This window comes from Melozone crissalis, unplaced genomic scaffold (genome assembly GCF_028551555.1).
Source record: "Melozone crissalis strain CALT ecotype California unplaced genomic scaffold, PUWL_Pcris_2 ptg000026l_1, whole genome shotgun sequence".
In the NCBI taxonomy this organism is placed as follows: Eukaryota; Metazoa; Chordata; class Aves; order Passeriformes; family Passerellidae; genus Melozone; species Melozone crissalis.
In genome coordinates this window covers 7,231,816-7,251,494 of record NW_026535804.1, presented here as the reverse complement: position 1 = coordinate 7,251,494, position 19,679 = coordinate 7,231,816, and the positions used below count along the sequence as shown (strand labels likewise).

General features: G+C 45.3%; 1 protein-coding gene across 3 annotated transcripts; it reads left to right on the top strand.

Moving 5' to 3' along the window:
- Positions 1 to 4,182: 4,182 nt before the first annotated feature.
- On the top strand, positions 4,183 to 19,182 carry LOC128938442 (myosin heavy chain, skeletal muscle, adult). Of its 3 annotated transcripts, none has more exons than XM_054278678.1 (38): positions 4,183 to 4,389; positions 4,478 to 4,621; positions 4,713 to 4,869; positions 6,764 to 6,791; positions 6,890 to 7,004; positions 7,090 to 7,182; positions 7,315 to 7,378; positions 7,475 to 7,573; positions 7,679 to 7,782; positions 7,882 to 8,020; positions 8,659 to 8,777; positions 8,876 to 9,025; positions 9,577 to 9,747; positions 9,942 to 10,247; positions 10,409 to 10,480; positions 10,728 to 10,815; positions 10,910 to 11,027; positions 11,364 to 11,487; positions 11,573 to 11,709; positions 11,814 to 12,069; positions 12,859 to 13,101; positions 13,208 to 13,384; positions 13,470 to 13,615; positions 13,703 to 13,793; positions 13,882 to 14,271; positions 14,446 to 14,572; positions 14,739 to 14,857; positions 15,315 to 15,511; positions 15,877 to 16,060; positions 16,147 to 16,312; positions 16,484 to 16,608; positions 16,756 to 17,064; positions 17,166 to 17,369; positions 17,637 to 17,762; positions 17,856 to 18,026; positions 18,118 to 18,222; positions 18,365 to 18,460; positions 19,027 to 19,182. In XM_054278678.1, exons 1-38 carry the CDS (start codon positions 4,183 to 4,185, stop codon positions 19,180 to 19,182), a joined length of 5,823 nt encoding a protein of 1,940 aa, XP_054134653.1. The 3 variants fall into 3 exon arrangements, with proteins under 3 accessions (XP_054134653.1, XP_054134651.1, XP_054134652.1); XM_054278676.1 differs by having other exon boundaries at positions 9,942 to 10,251; positions 10,407 to 10,480; XM_054278677.1 differs by having other exon boundaries at positions 8,659 to 8,790; positions 8,889 to 9,025; positions 9,942 to 10,251; positions 10,407 to 10,480.
- Positions 19,183 to 19,679: the final 497 nt, after the last annotated feature.

The following is a 19,679-nucleotide window of genomic DNA, read 5'->3' as shown; positions in this document are numbered from 1 at the left end:
CACTCTTCCAGGCTGTGAAAAGTTTTCCACAATAGAATGTTATAAACTCTAGTCTCCAGTTTACAATGTAAATCTAAAATTGGTGAGATTTTGCCAGGCCATAGGCTGGAAATCTGTGTATGTATATACTTTTACTTGTTGCTAAGTATTATCTCTCTCTATGCCTGCTAACACAGAGTCTGAGATAGAAGAAGTCATATCCTAAGGGCTGGCAGACAGTGAGTCAGCTGCTTGATGTCTTTCTCAAGATGGTTCTATTTTCAGCATGCTTCAGTCTCTTCAGGGGAAATGTCAGCCCTGCAAGACCTTGCCGACCTCACATTGCTGAGCAGGGTATTCTGTGTCCAGGGTCTGTGCTCACTCTCCCTCTCCTCTTTTTGAGTATGCCGTTCTTTGCTCTCAGATGGAGCAGAGTCCAGCCCTGCAGTGACAGTAACAGAACTGGGGGACAGTGGTGGGCAGGATCTATTTAATTTTTCTTTCAATGTTAAGGCATCACTGCTGCTTTCAGTACACCCTTTCCTAAGGACTAGCAGCCCAATAGCTGCCTGGCCATGTGCCTCACTCTTGCCTGTTGCAAGGCTGGGTCCACATCCTGCACAGCACAACAGAAAAAAGGCCCAAAAGTGCTCTGCTGAGTAGACTGGCTTTGTCATTTGCCACTGGAAAAACAAAGATTTTCAGTTCCAAATGTGAGGGGAGAGAATCCCCAGCTGTCACCCTAGGAGAAGCATCAGACATCCTTCACTCTTCTTTCATTGTCTCAAGGAAGAGTTGTTACATACTTCCTCTGTCTGAATTCTATACATAATAAATTTCATCCTTTTGCTCAAAGCAAAGCACTTCCTTATTTTTACAGACACGGGGATGCTGTGATTTTTAGCTGTTTAAATCTTACATGGTACATGTAAAACCATTATAATTTGCAACTAATTTTTCATTTTAGAATGTCTTTTATATCTCATCTTTCAGGGAAACCTGATTTAATACCCTTTAAATGTTTATCATATTAATATTTATCATTGTAACATCTTTCTATCATTGGTATGTATCTCAAGGTTCTGGAGGTCACCTCAAGTGCTTTATACACGAGCTGTATTTCAAGAGTTGATATATTGTCCATGAAGGAATGTGAGTTGCAATAGGTTTCTGCTTTTCTATTTTCAGTAACATCACCTTGGACTTACTTACAACCGGTTGCAGGTTTTTGCCAGATGGCACGGAAAATCCTTAGCAACTACCCTTTTAATAAAGAGATCAGTTTTGAGAAATACTTTTTTTCAGGCAGGAAAAAAGCTTTTAATTCATAATGTGAAAATCAAATAGTATTTCCTTCAGTATATGTGAAACTGATTGTCTGACCCTGGCCTCTCTTACTAATTGGTACTCCTTCAGTTTGCTTTTTGATGGGATACTTTCAAGCATTTTTCTATTTGATATGCAGGGTTTTTTCAAAATTTTTAGAAGAAAAAGTCTCTCTGGTTTCATACATAGTCATGATCTAAGAAAGCTCTTATATTCCAAAGGCCATGGTCAGTACTGCCATTAGGAGAAGTCTAAATATGACAGAGCCAACTCTAGAGAAGAAATCTTAATGAATTTTTAAAGTGAAAATTATTAAAATAAGTAATTTGGTTTATAAATTTAGTTAAAATATTCAAGGAAAGTTTTCTTACTGATAACAATGTTCAGAAAAATACCAATATTGGCTTTTGTAGCTTTCCTGTATTCAGTGTTTGTTGTGACACTAGATTAAAAGGTTTGCAATCAAGAATTTTGGTCAATAATGGCATTTCCCCCCCCACCCCCCCACAAATTCCAATCTTTGTCCAATTATCAATTTTTTCGCTGTCTCTCTTGTGTTTCAGTTGCTGACAAGGCAGTCTACCTGATGGTTCTGTACTCAGCAGAGCTGCTTTGACCCTGTGCTGTCCTTGAGTCAAAGTTAGGACTGAATTAGTGACCAAACCAGTGGATTGTCTTAGGGAATAAGGACAAACTCCTCCAACAAGGAGATGTGGCCGATAGCCCAGATGAAGTGCTTCTCTGCCAGTGCAGCACTGTGGGCAACAGACAGAAGGAGCTGGTAGCCACTGCCCAGACAGGCACTATGGCCTGATTGCTAGCACAGAAACTCGTTGGGGTGGACTGTATGATTGACATGTGCTGTGAGTGACAGCTATGAAATATTTGGAAGGGAGAGATCTGGGAGCTGCCCTGATGAGATGCATCCCCACATCCTGAGGGAACTGGCAGATGAAGTGGTTAAGCCACTACCCATCACACTTGACAAGTTGTGGTCGTCCGATAAGTTCCACTGACAGAAAAATCCCCGTTTTTAAAAAGGGGCAAAAGAAAGACCCAGGGAACTACAGGCTGGTCAGCTTCACCTCTCCACATGGCTAGATCATGGAGCAGATCCTTCTGGAAAATATGCTATGGTACATTGGCTAGATGGTCACACGAAGCCACAGAGGTCAATGGCTTGTTTTTTAGGTGGAGACCAGTAACAAGTTGTGCCCCCCAGCAGGTTGTTTTGAAACCAGTGTTATATTTTAACACTTTTATCAAGAGCATGGACAGTGGGGTTGAGGGCACTGTCAGCAAATTTGCTGATAACACCAAGCCATGTGCTGCAGTAAACACACTGGAGGGAAGATAGATTCTGGTTGGATATAAGAGTGACGTTTTTTAAGAAGATGCCAGTGAGACATAGGCCCCAGAATACAGGAATGCCCCTGGAATCATTGGAAGTGTGCAGGCTCAGGTTGAATGAGGTTTTGAGCAACCTGATCTAGTCAAAATTCCTACCCACAGCAGTGGTGTTGCACTAGATGATTGTTTTAAGGTTTCTTTGAACCCAAACCATTCTCTGATTTGTCCTCTAAGTTCTGTATGTCCATTGAAGTCAGAGATTGTGCAGACACAGGACTTCTGATGCCCCCCTGCACTCAGAGTTTTACACAGATTGTTTCTGAGCTTCTTCTGTTCAGGGCAAAGGGTGTTTCCACCAGCTTCCCCCTGCCCTGCATAGGGAGCCCAGGGCTGAGTTCTGGTTTGGAACTCCAGAAAGTTGCATGATCATCTTTGGAACAAGCTTTTCATGCCCACACCAGTGCTTGATGTTGGATATCTCCTTGGATCATATTTACTGACCTTGCCCTCTGCTCTTCGTTGAGCTTTACCCACTGAGCTCTTTTAACAGTCAAAATGCCCATGACCAGGAGCAGAGCGTATTTCAAGGAGCTTCCGTGACAGTGATATTTGTGATGCGATGGAAATGCTGGACTGAGGATTTGTCAGAGTAACACCACAGTCATGCAATAAAAATCTGCCTTGAGTACATGAAGAAACCATTGCAAGGGGAGCAGTATAGCTCACTGGTCCTACATCCAAATTTTCCAAATGCCTCAACTAACTGAACTTCTGTCCTTATGTCTCTAGACAAATTATTTTTAGTCAATACATTCACAGCATTGGTAAGATACAAAACATTTCTAAATATATCGTATTAAATCAAATGACTATGCCATTAGTTCAGTTTGCCAGACAATGCCTTGCCAAAGAATGTTTGCCAAAAAATGTTTTGACCAAAGAAAGGGGAAGAATGCAGAGCACCTGCCAACCAGACTCTATAAAAGAGTCTTTGCAGTGCTCTGCCCTGTCTACTAGAAAAGTTGCAAGGTAAGTGCACTGGATCTAGCTACTAGGTATTCCCATTATTGCATATTATGTGCATATATTTTTCCTTTTAAACTGGTTTCCAACTAAGTTTTTCCATCTGCATTTAGGGCTATAAAATTTATTCTATCTATACTTTAAAAAATTATTTTATACTAGAATAAAAAGTTCCTTTAACATATTTCATATTCTCAAATATGACACTACAATTCATAAAGGCAAAGTAAAATCTGTACAGTACCAGAAAAACACAAATAAAATAAATTTTTACAAGGTTATTATATATTATTTAAGGATGAAACAATATTTTTCTCTTCTGGGTTTGAACCATTAAAGACAAGGAAGGCAACTTTTGGTAGTTTTAGCAATTCTAGTAAGTGCTCAATTTTAAATCATTAGAAAAGCTGTCCTTGCAAGCAAGGTACAAGTATGATCTATTCATGTTACATTTCTTTTCTTCCACAGGGTTCTCTGCTGATGTGCCTTCAGTAAACTGCAGCCATGACCTCTGCAGATGCTGAGTTAGCTTGTTTTGGGGAGGCAGCTCCTTACCTCCGAAAATCGGAGAAGGAGAGAATTGAGGCTCAGAACAAACCTTTTGATGCCAAGTCATCAGTCTTTGTGGTTCATCCCAAAGAATCCTTTGTAAAAGGCAAAATTGAGAGCAGGGAATCAGGCAAAGTCACTGTCAAGACTGAAGGGGGAGAGGTGAGTGAAAAACAAGGCTCAAGGGCAACATTTGATCCCCACTTTGAGATTTAAGTGACACATGTGGATCTTTCTGGTTTTTTGGCAGACCCTGACCGTGAAAGAAGATCAAATCTTCTCCATGAACCCTCCCAAGTATGACAAAATCGAGGACATGGCCATGATGACCCACCTGCACGAACCCGCTGTGCTGTACAACCTCAAAGAGCGTTACGCAGCCTGGATGATCTACGTAAGTGGCAGCAGCAGCTTCCTCTGGGCAGCCTCAGGAGCTGCTGGGCCAGGCTCAGGGCAAGGCAACGTGCTGTGTCCCTTCCTTGCAGACCTACTCGGGTCTCTTCTGCGTCACTGTCAACCCCTACAAGTGGCTGCCGGTGTACAACCCCGAGGTGGTGTTGGCCTACCGAGGCAAGAAGCGCCAGGAGGCCCCTCCACACATCTTCTCCATCTCTGACAACGCCTATCAGTTCATGCTGACTGGTGAGTTTCATGATTTTCTTTAAAATCACTTGGCTGTAAACACTCACAAAGGAGAAAAAGTCTCCTGATGGCAAAGTAGATAATAGTGTTGTGCGAGTACATTCTCTCTTGTCATTGGAAATGAAGAAGACTTTCCTTTGGGTGAAGAGATCAGGTTAGAGATCATTTAGTCAAAGCTGACTTCCACAAGTTCATCCAACTGGGATGCACCTGCAAGTGCTGGAGGGCATCATATCTTGGCCTCTCATTCACCTTGGAATGGTCATGGCAGTCAGGAGATGTGTGTGAGGACTGGAAGAAAGCAAATGTCACAAGTCTTCAAAGAGGGCAAAAAGGAAGATCCATGGAACTACAGGCCTGTCGGCCTCACTTGAGTTTCAGAATGGCTTATCCTGGAGACTATCTCTAAAAATGCAGAATACAAGAATTTGATCATGAGTAGTCATCATGGCTTCACCAAAGGGAAATTATGCTTAATCAACCTGATTTCTTTCTACAATGGGATAACTGCATTGAGATATGAGGGGAGAGCACTGGCAATTGTCTACCTGGATTTCAGCAAGGGTTCTGATGCTGTTTCCCTGATATCCTCATAGGCAAGCTCAGGGAGGGAGGGCAAAACAAGTGGATGATGAGCTGGATTGAAGACTGGTCTGAATGGCAGCTCTCAAAGGGCTTGTTCTGGGCCTTCAACTGTTCAGCATTTTTTTAAAATAATCTGGAAGTGATGAAAATATTTCTGATTTGACTAAGTTCTTAAGGTCAGCAAAAATGAAGTCTAATAACAAAGAATTTCAGGGGGACTTTATTACACTAAGTTCCTGTTCTGTGAAATTGCAAGAAATTTTTGAGAACAGGAGTGTAAAACAAATGCCACGGGGAAAAAACCTCACTGCCAAGAATTTTTGTAAGTATCTTCTAATACTGGTTTAAAATTTTGTCTGAAGCATCCATCATAAATCTACAAAATAAAAAGCTGAAGCCTGGAGATCACTGAGAAAGAAATAGGGACCAAAACAGAAAGCACTGCTATATACAAGGGGTGTCTTGGTACCTGGTATGTCATATGCATTTTCAGACTTCCTTCTTCACAAAAGAATGTAGTAAAGTGGAACAGATAAAGAGGAAGATGAAAAGGTTTCCCAAAGGTAGGACAGGCTGTGCTGGTAAGTCTAGAAGGAAGATTTTTATTACTTTATAAAATTATGCATGGCAAAGATAAGATGAACAAAAAAGACAGAGTACATGATGAAACAAACTCGACACCAGAAACATATTTTTTCCTTCATCATTGAGTGGTTCAAAAATGGAGCATAAAAATGGGACAGAAAAATAAATGAGCGTGCATTAAGAAAGCAGACAAAATTGTGGGAAACAAACACAGCTCAAGCTATGATTTTTGGAAGTACCAAAATTTCAATATTACAGAGAAGACTACGCTGAAAAGGTTCCTACATGTTTATGATGTTCCTGTAATTTTATTTCATCACCAATCAATTTGGATCCAACATAAAAACTATTTAGAGGGTCTGGTCTTTGAGGGACTGATCAGGAGTGGTTGTTCCTATGTAGTAAAGATTATGAGAAGCACATGCTCCAGTTCAATTCAGCTTACTGATAGACCATTTAATCAGTAACTCTACAAAACTGATCCTTAGTTGAAATCATTTGACATAAACAAAATGAAGAGCATGACATGAAGGGAATATCCAGAAAAAGAATTGCATGTATGCTACACCAGACACCATTGGAGGTTAGAGATGTTAACATCCCAGCTGAGGCTGGGAACATGAAAATATTTGAAATGGGTGAAGGCATATAGGTTTATGAAAGAAATCAGCTGCCAATTGCCAGTGCATTAAAAATAATATCTTCTTTTCTGCCTTGTTCACAGATCGGGAGAACCAGTCCATCCTGATCACGTAGGTACCCCCCCTGCACGGGTCCCTGCGGGGCTGCCCGGTGCCAGGGCCCCTCCTGCCTGACCATGCACCCTCTGCTTCTCTCTTGGCTTTGGCAGCGGAGAATCTGGGGCAGGGAAGACTGTGAACACCAAGCGTGTCATCCAGTACTTTGCAACAATTGCAGCCAGTGGAGAGAAGAAGAAGGAAGAACAAACATCAGGAAAAATGCAGGTGAGTCAGGAGGGAGAGACTGAATGCTTGGCCTGTCATTGCCCTGTCAACCAAACACAGTCACTGAATAATGATGTCCCTGCAGGGAACGCTTGAGGATCAAATCATCAGCGCCAACCCACTGCTGGAGGCCTTTGGAAACGCCAAGACTGTGAGGAACGACAACTCCTCACGCTTTGTGAGTTCTTGCTTTGCATAAAATCTCTCCCCCCGCTCATGGCAGCACACTTGATGCCTGAACAGTTCTTCATGCAAAGGAGACATCAGCAGAACACATCCAGGCTGACCTGCTGCTGCTTCTGCTTCACAGGGCAAATTCATCAGAATCCACTTTGGTGCCACAGGCAAACTGGCTTCTGCTGACATTGAAACTTGTAAGACATTCTCCTGGATTGCTCCCATCCCTTCCCAAATTCCCATTTCTATGTACATTCCCACAAGTGCCTAACTCTTTCTACCATCCTTGCCAGATCTGCTGGAGAAGTCCAGAGTCACTTTCCAGCTCAAGGCGGAAAGGAGCTACCACATCTTTTATCAGATCATGTCCAACAAGAAGCCAGAGCTAATTGGTAGGAAAAAGCATTATGACTTTTTGGTGTTGATCACTTAGGAAAAGCTCCCTCTCTCCCCTGTTGGCAAAAGTAAACTTATGCCTTGCCTCTCCCTATTTGCAGACATGCTCCTCATTACCACCAACCCCTACGATTTCCACTTTGTGAGTCAAGGGGAGGTCACTGTGCCCAGCATTGATGACCAGGAGGAGCTCATGGCTACAGATGTAAGTAACACAACAACAAGGTACCTAGAGAGCATGTCTTGAGGGTTACATCTCTGACCCACTAAGGACACATCTTTGAATTCATTATTTTGACTGCAGAGTGCTATTGACATCCTGGGCTTCACTGCAGATGAGAAAACAGCCATCTACAAGCTGACAGGGGCTGTCATGCACTATGGGAACCTGAAGTTCAAGCAGAAGCAACGAGAGGAGCAGGCAGAGCCTGATGGCACAGAAGGTACCAGCAAATCCAGGGGCTGATTTGTGCCCTTCTCTGCCTCCAGAGGCGATATGTTATTCTCCAGAGGCACACTGCAGTGGCCTGAGTCCCCACAAACCACACAGATAATTTCTTTTTTGCCCCTGCTCCCTCTAACTGCAGAGGTGCTTTTCTAGTCATGGGAAGTCCCATTATTTTATCCAATGGTGGCTCCCAAAAATCATGCTGCCTGAAAGCAGAAACTTCAATTTCAACACAGGATCTCTCTCTCTCTCTCTCTCTCTCAAAGCCCCAAGCACTAAGACACCCTGATGGGCAATTGTGTTTTCTATGAAATAACTCCTACAAGTTGTGCTACCCACAAATCCCCTTCCCACAGAAAGAGAATATGCCTTGCCTTATGTCCTGCTAGTGGCTTTTGGTTGATCTTCTGGGAAATTCCAGATTCAAGCTCTTCCTATCCAAGCCATACTTGTTCTTGCCTTCAAAGACCACCATCAGTAGTGTCCAGAATTTGCATTCCTTCACAGGCCTTCAATATGGAATGAGATAAATCCTCTTCCATTCCTAGGACATGAATAGCAAAGTTGTTCACAACACATGAAGTACAGAGATGGTCCATGAACAAAGGCTTTTCTCTCTCCCCCCACCTCTAGTGGCTGACAAGGCTGCCTACCTAACGGGCCTCAACTCAGCTGAATTTCTCAAGGCCTTGTGCTACCCCCGAGTCAAGGTTGGGAATGAATTCGTGACCAAAGGTCAAAACGTGACACAGGTAACATCTGAGAGTCAAAAATGCACAGCTGGAAGGACTATGTGCACATTTTTCTTTGCCCCTCAGAGGTAATTCCAACCCTGTCTCCTCTGCTGTAGGTGAACAATTCAGTGGGTGCCCTGGCCAAGGCAATGTTTGAGAAGATGTTCCTGTGGATGGTTGTTCGTATCAACCAACAGCTGGACACGAAGCAGCCCAGGCAGTACTTCATTGGTGTGCTGGACATTGCTGGCTTTGAGATCTTTGATGTAAGGAGCAAGGGTTTGACACCACAGTCAAGCAATGGGCAAGGAGGGGTCAGGAGGACACAGGAACACACAGAGGACTAAGGCTCACACAGCTATGAGCCAAAGGGGAGGATGCTCTTGTAAAGGCAGTGGTCTGGCAAGTTCACAGTGTGTTTCCTGTTCTGTGAATGCAGTGATGATGCAAGGACTTCTGTGTCAGAACACAAAACCCCCAGATTATTGTTCTGAGACCTGGGAAATTCTTGGGTGGGAGACTCGGGAGGTTTGTACCATCCAGCAGCTCAGAGAACTGACACCATGGGGCTACTGAGCTTACCAAAGACTTGCAGCTGAGTAGCACAGTGAAAAAGAATTGTCACTTTTGGCTTGATTTGCAAAGTAATAATGAAAGTGTCCTTCAAGGACAGTGAGTGTTAGAGTAGAAACACATAGTGGTATAGTAGGGTTGGGACCGGTATTTCAACTTCAAACAGCCTTAGGAGAATGGCAGCAAAGTTCTGTGTGTTTTGGCACACCTTGAGAACCTGTGCACCTTTCCTTGCTTTGGGCAGTTCAACAGCTTTGAGCAGCTGTGCATCAACTTCACCAATGAGAAACTGCAACAGTTCTTCAACCACCACATGTTCGTGCTGGAGCAGGAGGAGTACAAGAAGGAGGGCATTGAATGGGAGTTCATTGACTTTGGCATGGACCTGGCTGCCTGCATTGAGCTCATTGAGAAGGTACCTTTCCCTTGCATGATATGATGGCTGTTGGAATTCTATGATGTTTCTGAGGCAGAGTCAGATCCGCAGTCCACAGACAAATTTGAGAAATAAATATCATATCACCTGACCAGGCAGAAGAACATCCCATCTACTGCGACACTGAACATTTCCATTAACCTTCCCTTTTCACTTCTTGTGATTTCTCCCAGCCCATGGGCATCTTCTCCATCCTGGAAGAGGAGTGCATGTTCCCCAAGGCAACTGACACCTCTTTCAAGAACAAGCTCTATGACCAGCACCTGGGCAAGTCCAACAATTTCCAGAAGCCCAAGCCTGCCAAAGGCAAGGCTGAGGCCCACTTCTCCCTGGTGCACTATGCTGGCACAGTGGATTACAACATCACTGGGTGGCTGGAGAAGAACAAGGACCCTCTGAATGAAACTGTCATTGGGCTGTACCAGAAATCATCTGTGAAGACCCTGGCTTTACTCTTTGCCAACTATGGTGGAGCAGATGCGGGTGCGTTTTGTGTAAATTGTATTTTTATTATGTCATGGTTTTCTTAGAATTAAATCTAAAACCACAAGGAATATAAAGTGGATTTGTCTTTTGTAGTATTCAGTGTTTATTGCCCATAATAAAAAAATGTTTCTTTTCTTTTCTGTGACTTGCAGAGGCTGGAGGTGGTGGCAAGAAGGGAGGCAAGAAGAAGGGTTCTTCCTTCCAGACTGTCTCAGCTCTCTTCAGAGTAAGAGCAGAATCCCTTTCCTCATTAAAATATCTACTTAAATAACATAGGAGTTCAGTGAAATCGCAGTCAGAAGACAACCTGTATTCACTAAGAGTCAGATTCATATTTATACAATTTTTACACCAACAAAATTATGTATTTCCTATAGTTCAAGACCCAGAAAGACTAATTTTTTTATGCACATCATAAATAGGCATGGGGTTCTTACTAGGTTAAGCCTGAACTCTTCCTTGTAATCTCACAGGAAAATCTGAACAAGCTGATGGCTAACTTGAGAAGCACTCACCCCCATTTTGTGCGCTGTATCATCCCCAATGAAACTAAAACACCTGGTAAGGCAAGCCAAGGGGAGGAAAGCTTGGGCAGCAGAAGCTCTTCTCCTGAGTGTCAAACAGCAGGGTGGTCACTAATGGTGGTATTTGTCAGGTGCCATGGAGCACGAGCTGGTGCTGCACCAGCTGCGCTGTAACGGCGTGCTGGAAGGGATCAGGATCTGCAGGAAAGGGTTCCCCAGCAGAGTCCTCTATGCTGACTTCAAACAGAGGTGAGAGCTCTGAACCTTTCTGCCAACTCAGAGCAAGCTGAAGAGACTAATCATCTTAACAATCTTTACATTTTACATTGTCATGTTTTGTTGTGAATTTATGATTTATTTTATGCTGATTGTGAGGAGTCACTCGGACTCTTAGTTAATGGTATGAATGGTTCTTGCACTCTCTTGCAATGTCTTTCATGTCTTTCACTGTCTTGAAAGAATGCATTCTTGTGATATTATTCATGAACATGATATTATTCAGCTGTTGCTGAGTAGGCAGTGACGTTCAATCGCAGTGATGGTTTCAGAACTGTTGATTTCTTAATGTTCTGCTTTCTCCTACAGATACAGAGTACTTAATGCCAGTGCCATTCCAGAAGGTCAGTTCATGGATAACAAGAAGGCTTCAGAGAAGCTCCTTGGGTCCATTGATGTTGACCACACCCAGTACAGATTTGGGCACACCAAGGTAGAATGAAGTTCTGTATTAAAATATAGTGTGCCCCAGTAATGCACTACCAACACTGATGTACTACAATCTTGCCTTTCTCAAGGTGTTCTTCAAAGCTGGACTGATAGGTGTGCTAGAGGAGATGAGAGATGAGAAACTGGCAGAGATTATGACCATGATACAAGCCAGGTCCAGAGGCTTCCTGATGAGAGTGGAGTACCAGAGAATGGTGGAGCGGAGGTAGATACTTCTCCCTCATTTGTTATGTTCTAATGGTAGCTGGCAAATTGAGACAAAATTCACCAAACACAGGATATTCAATAACCATGTGGATTTGTTTTCAGAGAGTCCATCTTCTGCATCCAGTACAACGTTCGCTCATTCATGAATGTCAAACACTGGCCATGGATGAAGTTGTTCTTCAAGATCAAGCCCTTGCTGAAGAGTGCAGAGTCTGAGAAGGAAATGGCCAACATGAAGGAAGAGTTTGAGAAAACCAAGGAAGAGCTTGCAAAGTCTGAGGCAAAGCGGAAGGAGCTGGAAGAGAAAATGGTGGCCCTGGTGCAGGAGAAAAATGACCTGCAGCTCCAAGTGCAGGCTGTGAGTATCACTGTTCATTTTCCCCTGGAAAAAGAATGATGTACTGTCAGAATGCTTCTTGTCCTGCAAAATGACTCACAGGAATTAATGGGTAGAAGAAAACAGTCTAAATCACACACTCTGAGGCGCTCTAATGTTGAGTAAACAGGCACCAGCAGGGGCATACTGAGACTGCTGGCTGACCCATATGGCACTCACCATTACTGTTGTGTGCGGAAAGAGCCACGTAGCAGCAGACAATGTGTATTGAACAGCGGAGAACTTGGAGCTCGAAGAGAAATAATTTTCAAACCAGTGTTTCTGTCTAACACTGTAAAAGCAAACCTGAGAATAACCTACTTTTTCTCCAAACTCAATAAGGAAAACATAATTTGACCAAAAAACCCAAATCTTTCTGCACTGAAGTATTCTCATAAAACTTCTATTGCTGAAATACTATAAAGTTAACTAGTCAATTAAACAGAAGATATTGCATATTTTTACCATGAGAATACTACTCCAAGCCATGACTCCTGCTGAAACTAGAAACTGAAGTAACCCCTATTCCATTCTGCTTGTGAGTGTTATGAGGCATTCTCATAGCTAGTCACCCTGGGAGACATATTTAGGAGACAAAAAACTTTGGAATAAATATTGAATTCCAAATGACAAGGGTTACCAGTAGACACCACTCAAGATCTCTCTGTTGCTGGAATTGAATGTCATGTTCAGCTGTTACTCAGTAATAAAAGAGGCAGAGCAGAGAAAGTTCAAAACATCAGAACCCACAAATTTCTGTCTCCCCACCAGGAAGCAGATAGCTTGGCTGATGCTGAGGAAAGGTGTGACCAGCTCATCAAAAACAAAATCCAGCTGGAAGCCAAAATTAAGGAGCTGACAGAAAGGGCTGAGGATGAAGAGGAAATCAATGCTGAGCTGACAGCCAAGAAGAGGAAGCTGGAGGATGAATGTTCAGAGCTGAAGAAAGATATTGATGACCTTGAGCTAACACTGGCCAAGGTGGAGAAGGAAAAACATGCCACTGAAAACAAGGTATGAGGTAGAACCTGTCACTCACACTCCAGAAAATGGGTTGTGTGCCATTGCAGGACTTCTGTAGCTACTTCCTTTATTTATAGTTGCTCCCTTTTTCTCAAAGGTGAAAAACCTGACTGAGGAGATGGCAGCTCTGGACGAGACCATTGCCAAGCTGACAAAGGAGAAGAAAGCCCTCCAAGAGGCGCATCAGCAGACCCTGGATGACCTGCAGGTAGAGGAAGACAAAGTCAATACTCTGACCAAATCCAAGACCAAGCTGGAACAGCAAGTGGATGATGTAAGCACACAGACACAGAGCAGGAAGAGGACAGGTATGGAGTCCAAGCTGGCTGGCAGAGCCCTGATGGTCTTGTTGTGTTTAGCTGGAAGGGTCCCTGGAGCAAGAGAAGAAACTGCGCATGGACCTGGAGAGAGCAAAGAGGAAACTGGAAGGAGACCTGAAGCTGGCCCAGGACAGCATCATGGATTTGGAGAATGATAAGCAGCAGCTGGATGAGAAACTGAAGAAGTAAGTGTGGCTCTGGGGCCCATGAGTGCTGGGCTGCAGCACTTGTCTTGTTTCTTGGAGCTCTAACATGGTTCACTTGTCCCAAAGGAAAGACTTTGAAATCAGCCAGATCCAGAGCAAGATAGAGGATGAACAGGCCCTGGGCATGCAATTTCAGAAGAAGATCAAGGAGCTGCAGGCAAGTCTCTGTGCCTTGCCCTGCCTTGCTCAGGCTCAGCTCAGGCAGGAGGAGGGCACGGCTGTGAAGGGTCTCTGCTGTTCTGCAGGCCCGCATTGAGGAGCTGGAGGAGGAGATTGAGGCAGAGCGAACCTCTCGCGCTAAAGCAGAGAAGCATCGCGCTGACCTGTCCAGGGAGCTGGAGGAGATCAGCGAGCGCCTGGAAGAAGCAGGAGGGGCCACAGCAGCTCAGGTGGAGATGAACAAGAAGCGTGAGGCAGAGTTCCAGAAGATGCGCCGTGACCTGGAAGAAGCCACGCTGCAGCACGAAGCCACGGCTGCCGCCCTGCGCAAGAAGCACGCGGACAGCACAGCCGAGCTGGGCGAGCAGATCGACAACCTGCAACGTGTGAAGCAGAAGCTGGAGAAGGAGAAGAGTGAGCTGAAGATGGAGATTGATGACTTGGCCAGCAACATGGAGTCTGTCTCCAAAGCCAAGGTATGGAGTTGCAGGAGAAAATGCTCACAAGAGTGAGGCACAAAAGCTGTGGCACAAAAGTGTGGCACAAAAGCTGCCTCTGCAACACTCATTCCCAGAAACAAAATCTTCACGTTGACAATAAGGCAGAGCGCAGACCATCATCTCTTTTCCTTTCCTGTGTTTCCTCGCTAGGCCAACCTGGAGAAGATGTGCCGCACACTGGAAGATCAGCTGAGTGAGCTTAAAACTAAGGAGGAGCAGAATCAGCGCATGATCAACGACCTCAATACGCAAAGAGCTCGTCTGCAGACAGAGTCAGGTGAGACATCCTCATCCCCAGAGCTCAACAGCAGGACCTCTGTGCCCTGAGAGTACAAGTGGCAGCTGGTATAAGCTCTCCAGGCCATTCCAAGTTACATGGCTTAACAAGCAGAAGTTGTCATAGGAGGAACAATCTACTTCCTTTTTTTTCTTTCCTTTTCCAGGTGAATTTTCCCGCCAGGTGGAGGAGAAAGATGCTCTGATCTCTCAGCTGTCTAGGGGCAAGCAAGGATTTACCCAACAGATTGAGGAACTCAAGAGACATCTAGAGGAAGAAATCAAGGTCTGGAAGTACTCTAGCATCCACAGCCTACAACACCCCCAAAAACATCTGCAGAATACTGACTGGCGCTAGACTGCTTCAGTGTTCTTTCCCCAAACACACATAGGACTGGAGGGAATAGCACTAATGCACAACCTCTCACTCTTCCTCTAGAGAGGGAAGGAAGCACAATATTTTAGGTGCTGGAGGAAGTAATCCACAAGGTTTCCATGAAATTCTGATGATCCTCTCTGAGACAGGATTCAGCCGCATGTTTAAACAATCAGCAGATTACTGTCCCCAGTGGAGCCATCACTAATGCGTCCTGATGCTCCAGAATATGTCAACGAGGGCTTCACCAGCTCCAAGCTATACATTTGCCCAAATAGAGTTTCATTCAGTTTTCATGTTCAAGTTCACAGTAAAGAGGGATTTAAAGATAAGTATTTAAGTTTGCCAAACCCAAATATCCCCACAGGCGAAGAACGCCCTGGCCCATGCCCTGCAGTCCGCTCGCCATGACTGTGACTTGCTCCGGGAACAATATGAGGAGGAGCAGGAGGCCAAGGGGGAGCTGCAGAGAGCCATGTCCAAGGCCAACAGTGAAGTGGCCCAGTGGAGAACCAAATATGAGACAGACGCGATTCAGCGCACGGAGGAGCTCGAGGAGGCCAAGTACGTGGAGAAGCAGAATGGGAAATGACGGGAGAAGACTGAAAATGATCACGGGAAATTTGAATCTCTGAGGGTGGATTAAGACAAGAGTGGTATAAAGGCAAGGATATAGTGTATCTGTAAACAAAAGGAGAAAGAGGGAGGAAGAGAAAAAGAGAGATTGGAACTAGAAAACATAGTCATTAGAAGTGATAAGGCATGTCTAATCCTCCCCAGGTGAAAGGACACAAAAAAGGATACATTCTTAAATATCTGTGAAAAGTGCTTGGCTAAAAACCCTCAAATAAAAAACCTGTGCTTTTATGACATTATAGAACTGACAAGGTTCCAAGTTCTAAAATGCAACTGTGCTTGTTGCCTCCCAGGAAGAAGCTGGCTCAGCGCCTGCAGGATGCAGAGGAGCATGTTGAGGCTGTCAATGCCAAATGTGCCTCCCTGGAAAAGACAAAGCAGAGGCTGCAGAATGAAGTGGAGGACCTGATGATTGATGTGGAGAGATCCAATGCTGCCTGTGCTGCTCTGGATAAGAAGCAGAAGAACTTTGACAAGGTCTTTTGGCCTCCAGCACCAGCACTCCTGGCCAGAGCAGGGCCCTGTGATGGCCACAGCCCTACTCACCCCCCATTTCTCTTCAGATCCTGGCAGAATGGAAGCAGAAGTATGAGGAAACGCAGGCCGAGCTGGAGGCCTCGCAGAAGGAGTCGCGCTCTCTGAGCACGGAGCTGTTCAAGATGAAGAATGCCTATGAGGAGTCCTTGGACCACCTGGAAACAATGAAGCGGGAGAACAAGAACTTGCAGCGTAAGTCCCTGGCCCTCTGCTCCTCCCTGGCCTTTCTCACTATCAGCCACTCCCACCATTGTTCATGGCTCTGTGCCTGCAGGTCTGCAGAGATGCCTGTCACCTTGGTGGGACAGGGCCCTTCCCATTCTGCTCTGTGCCTGACCATGCCATTGATCTTTGTTCCCACAGAGGAGATTTCCGACCTCACGGAGCAGATTGCGGAGGGAGGAAAGGCCATTCATGAGCTGGAGAAAGTCAAGAAGCAGATTGAGACGGAGAAATCTGAACTGCAAGCCTCCCTGGAGGAAGCTGAGGTACAGACAAGGCTAATTAATGATGGCCCCACCAGGAGTATGGGTGTAGACCTTTGGAGAGAGAGCAGGATACAAGCCTTCCTTTCATATGGAACTGCATGAAAGATTATTTTGAAAGTAAAATGTCCTTTGTGCTGAATTGTGCAGGCCTCCCTGGAACATGAGGAGGGGAAGATCCTGCGCCTGCAGCTTGAGCTCAACCAGGTGAAGTCTGAGATTGACAGGAAGATAGCAGAGAAGGACGAGGAGATTGACCAGCTGAAGAGGAACCACCTCAGAATTGTGGAGTCCATGCAGAGCACCTTGGATGCTGAGATCAGGAGCAGGAATGAAGCCCTGAGGCTGAAGAAGAAGATGGAGGGAGACCTGAATGAAATGGAGATCCAACTGAGCCATGCCAACCGCCAGGCTGCAGAGGCACAGAAGAACCTGAGGAACACCCAGGCTGTGCTCAAGGTCCGTTCAGCAGAGCTACAGAAAGATAAATGCGATTCATGACATTTTTACCATTCAAGCACCCACTGATGCCTGGTAATCCCCCTTGTCACTCTTTCCAGGACACCCAGCTGCACCTGGACGATGCTCTCAGGACACAAGATGACCTGAAGGAGCAGGTGGCCATGGTGGAGCGCAGAGCAAACCTGCTGCAGGCTGAAGTTGAGGAGCTCCGGGCAGCCCTGGAGCAGACGGAGCGGTCGAGGAAATTGGCTGAGCAGGAGCTTCTGGATGCCACTGAACGTGCACAGCTCCTCCACAGCCAGGTAAGATGCTGTTGGAAATTTTTCCCATTCACAGGTTATAACAAAGACTGAAACTGTTAGTCATCTTTTAAGTGATTCATGTGTAAACATTTGAAGAAACGTGCTGCAATATGTCCCCTCCATCCAGCCCTCAATATCTGGTTTACTGCTGTGGTGCTAAAGAAGTCTCTTGCACTAAAGTCTTTCCTAAACCATAGCCACATTTTCAGGCCTTGATGTGGAGGCATTTGGTCTGACAGTAGGAATCTTGTCTTTCCTGTTGCACAGAACACCAGCCTGATCAACACCAAGAAGAAGCTGGAAACGGACATTTCCCAGATCCAGAGTGAAATGGAGGATACCATCCAGGAAGCCCGCAATGCTGAGGAGAAGGCCAAGAAGGCCATCACAGATGTGAGTTGGGTGTTCCTGGCATTGCTGATGGTGAATGTACTCTGCCCAAAATATCTCCAGCCCCAAAATGGCTTTAACTTTTGTTCTGATCAGGCGGCCATGATGGCAGAAGAGCTGAAGAAGGAGCAGGACACCAGTGCCCACCTGGAGAGGATGAAGAAGAACCTGGACCAGACGGTGAAGGACCTGCAGCACCGCCTGGAAGAGGCCGAGCAGCTGGCACTGAAGGGAGGGAAGAAGCAGATCCAGAAGCTGGAGGCCAGGGTGTGTAGGGCTGGGGCTGTGCCTGAGGGAGCGTGTCCCTCCTTGGAGAGACATTGGCAGGGCAGCTGCAGGGCTGGGCTTGTCCTTGCAGGTGCGTGAGCTGGAAGGGGAGGTTGATGCTGAGCAGAAGCGCAGCGCTGAAGCCGTGAAGGGCGTGCGCAAGTACGAGCGCAGGGTGAAGGAACTCACCTACCAGGTAAGGCAGGAGCTCTCCTGCTCTCACTGGGCTTTCTCATAATGAGTCACATTTTGCCCACACCATCTCCAAGGGCAATTGTTAACTTTCCATGACGCAAAACCTAGAATTGACTCTCTAATCTGTTTACCAACTGCTTTAGTCTGAGGAAGACAGGAAGAATGTGCTGAGGCTGCAGGATCTGGTGGACAAGCTGCAAATGAAAGTGAAATCCTACAAGAGACAAGCTGAGGAGGCTGTAAGTATTGCTTGGAGAAAGGGCAAAGCCCACATTCCACTGGGGCAAGATACATATTGTATAAGTCTGAATACCAGGAGAGGGATATGAAAGAAACTCCTGAGACACAACTTGTTGGCCATGCTGCTTTCTTATTGTTTGTCAAGGCCTTGGTGAGTTCTGGGCACCCTGCAGTCAGGGACATTCATTAAGGGAAGATCTGCAGCCTGTTTCACACAGGAGTCTCGAGTAAACAAACCAGGGGCCACACCCAGTGACTGACAACTTCCTGAATCTCTGCTACTAATCAGCAGCAGAAGGTTTCCAATAACTCATACAGAGATATAGTGTGAGAATAAATACAGAATTGATAAATTGAAGGGTGAAATTGCTCCTCACATGTGACACAGTCCTGGTGGAGCTTGTCCCATTAGGGTCCTGAGAAGGGATGAGGAGCTCTGTGTGAGGCTGATGTGTGAGCTGTGGCAGGAGGGTGATGGAGATTTGCAGCCCCATAAGGCTGACTTACAGCAGGAATGCAGCCCCTGCCCTGTGCTCCTCACCCCTGACTCCCTCTCCCCACACAGGAGGAGCTGTCCAATGTGAACCTGTCCAAGTTCCGCAAGATCCAGCACGAGCTGGAGGAGGCCGAGGAGCGGGCTGACATTGCAGAGTCACAGGTCAACAAGCTCCGAGCCAAGAGCCGTGACATTCATGGCAAGAAGATAGAAGAAGAAGAGTGAGGATGTCATGAGGCATTAGAGTGACCTGAGGGCTGCACAAAATGTGTACTCTTTGTCACTTCCTTCTTTCTTCAATTTTTGTTTTAACCATTTTAATGTCTAGAGAATAAATCCTGTAGATTCGTTTGTGTGCATACCATGAGCAGTGCTTTCATTTCTTTCTGGCTTTATTGGTTAGACCTTTTTTACCATTTTTGGTACAGTTTTGCACAGTTTTTTCTTACAGTCCACATGTACCTATGTCTCAGTGCAGCTTTTTTGTCATCTTGTTCCTGACTACTTATCCCTTCTTTTTTTCTTAGTGACTCAGGTGTGACTAGAAAAATAACATCATACGAAGAGAAATCAAGGACAATAATTCCTGATTGTGAGTTCTGCAAGTTCTTCCTACTGGTATACCCCAGACAATATCTTATATTATATTTATCCTTAGGGGACCTCAGCACTTTCCAGCTTGTGATTGTCAGGTGTGAGATACTCCTTTTGCTGGCCTCTGA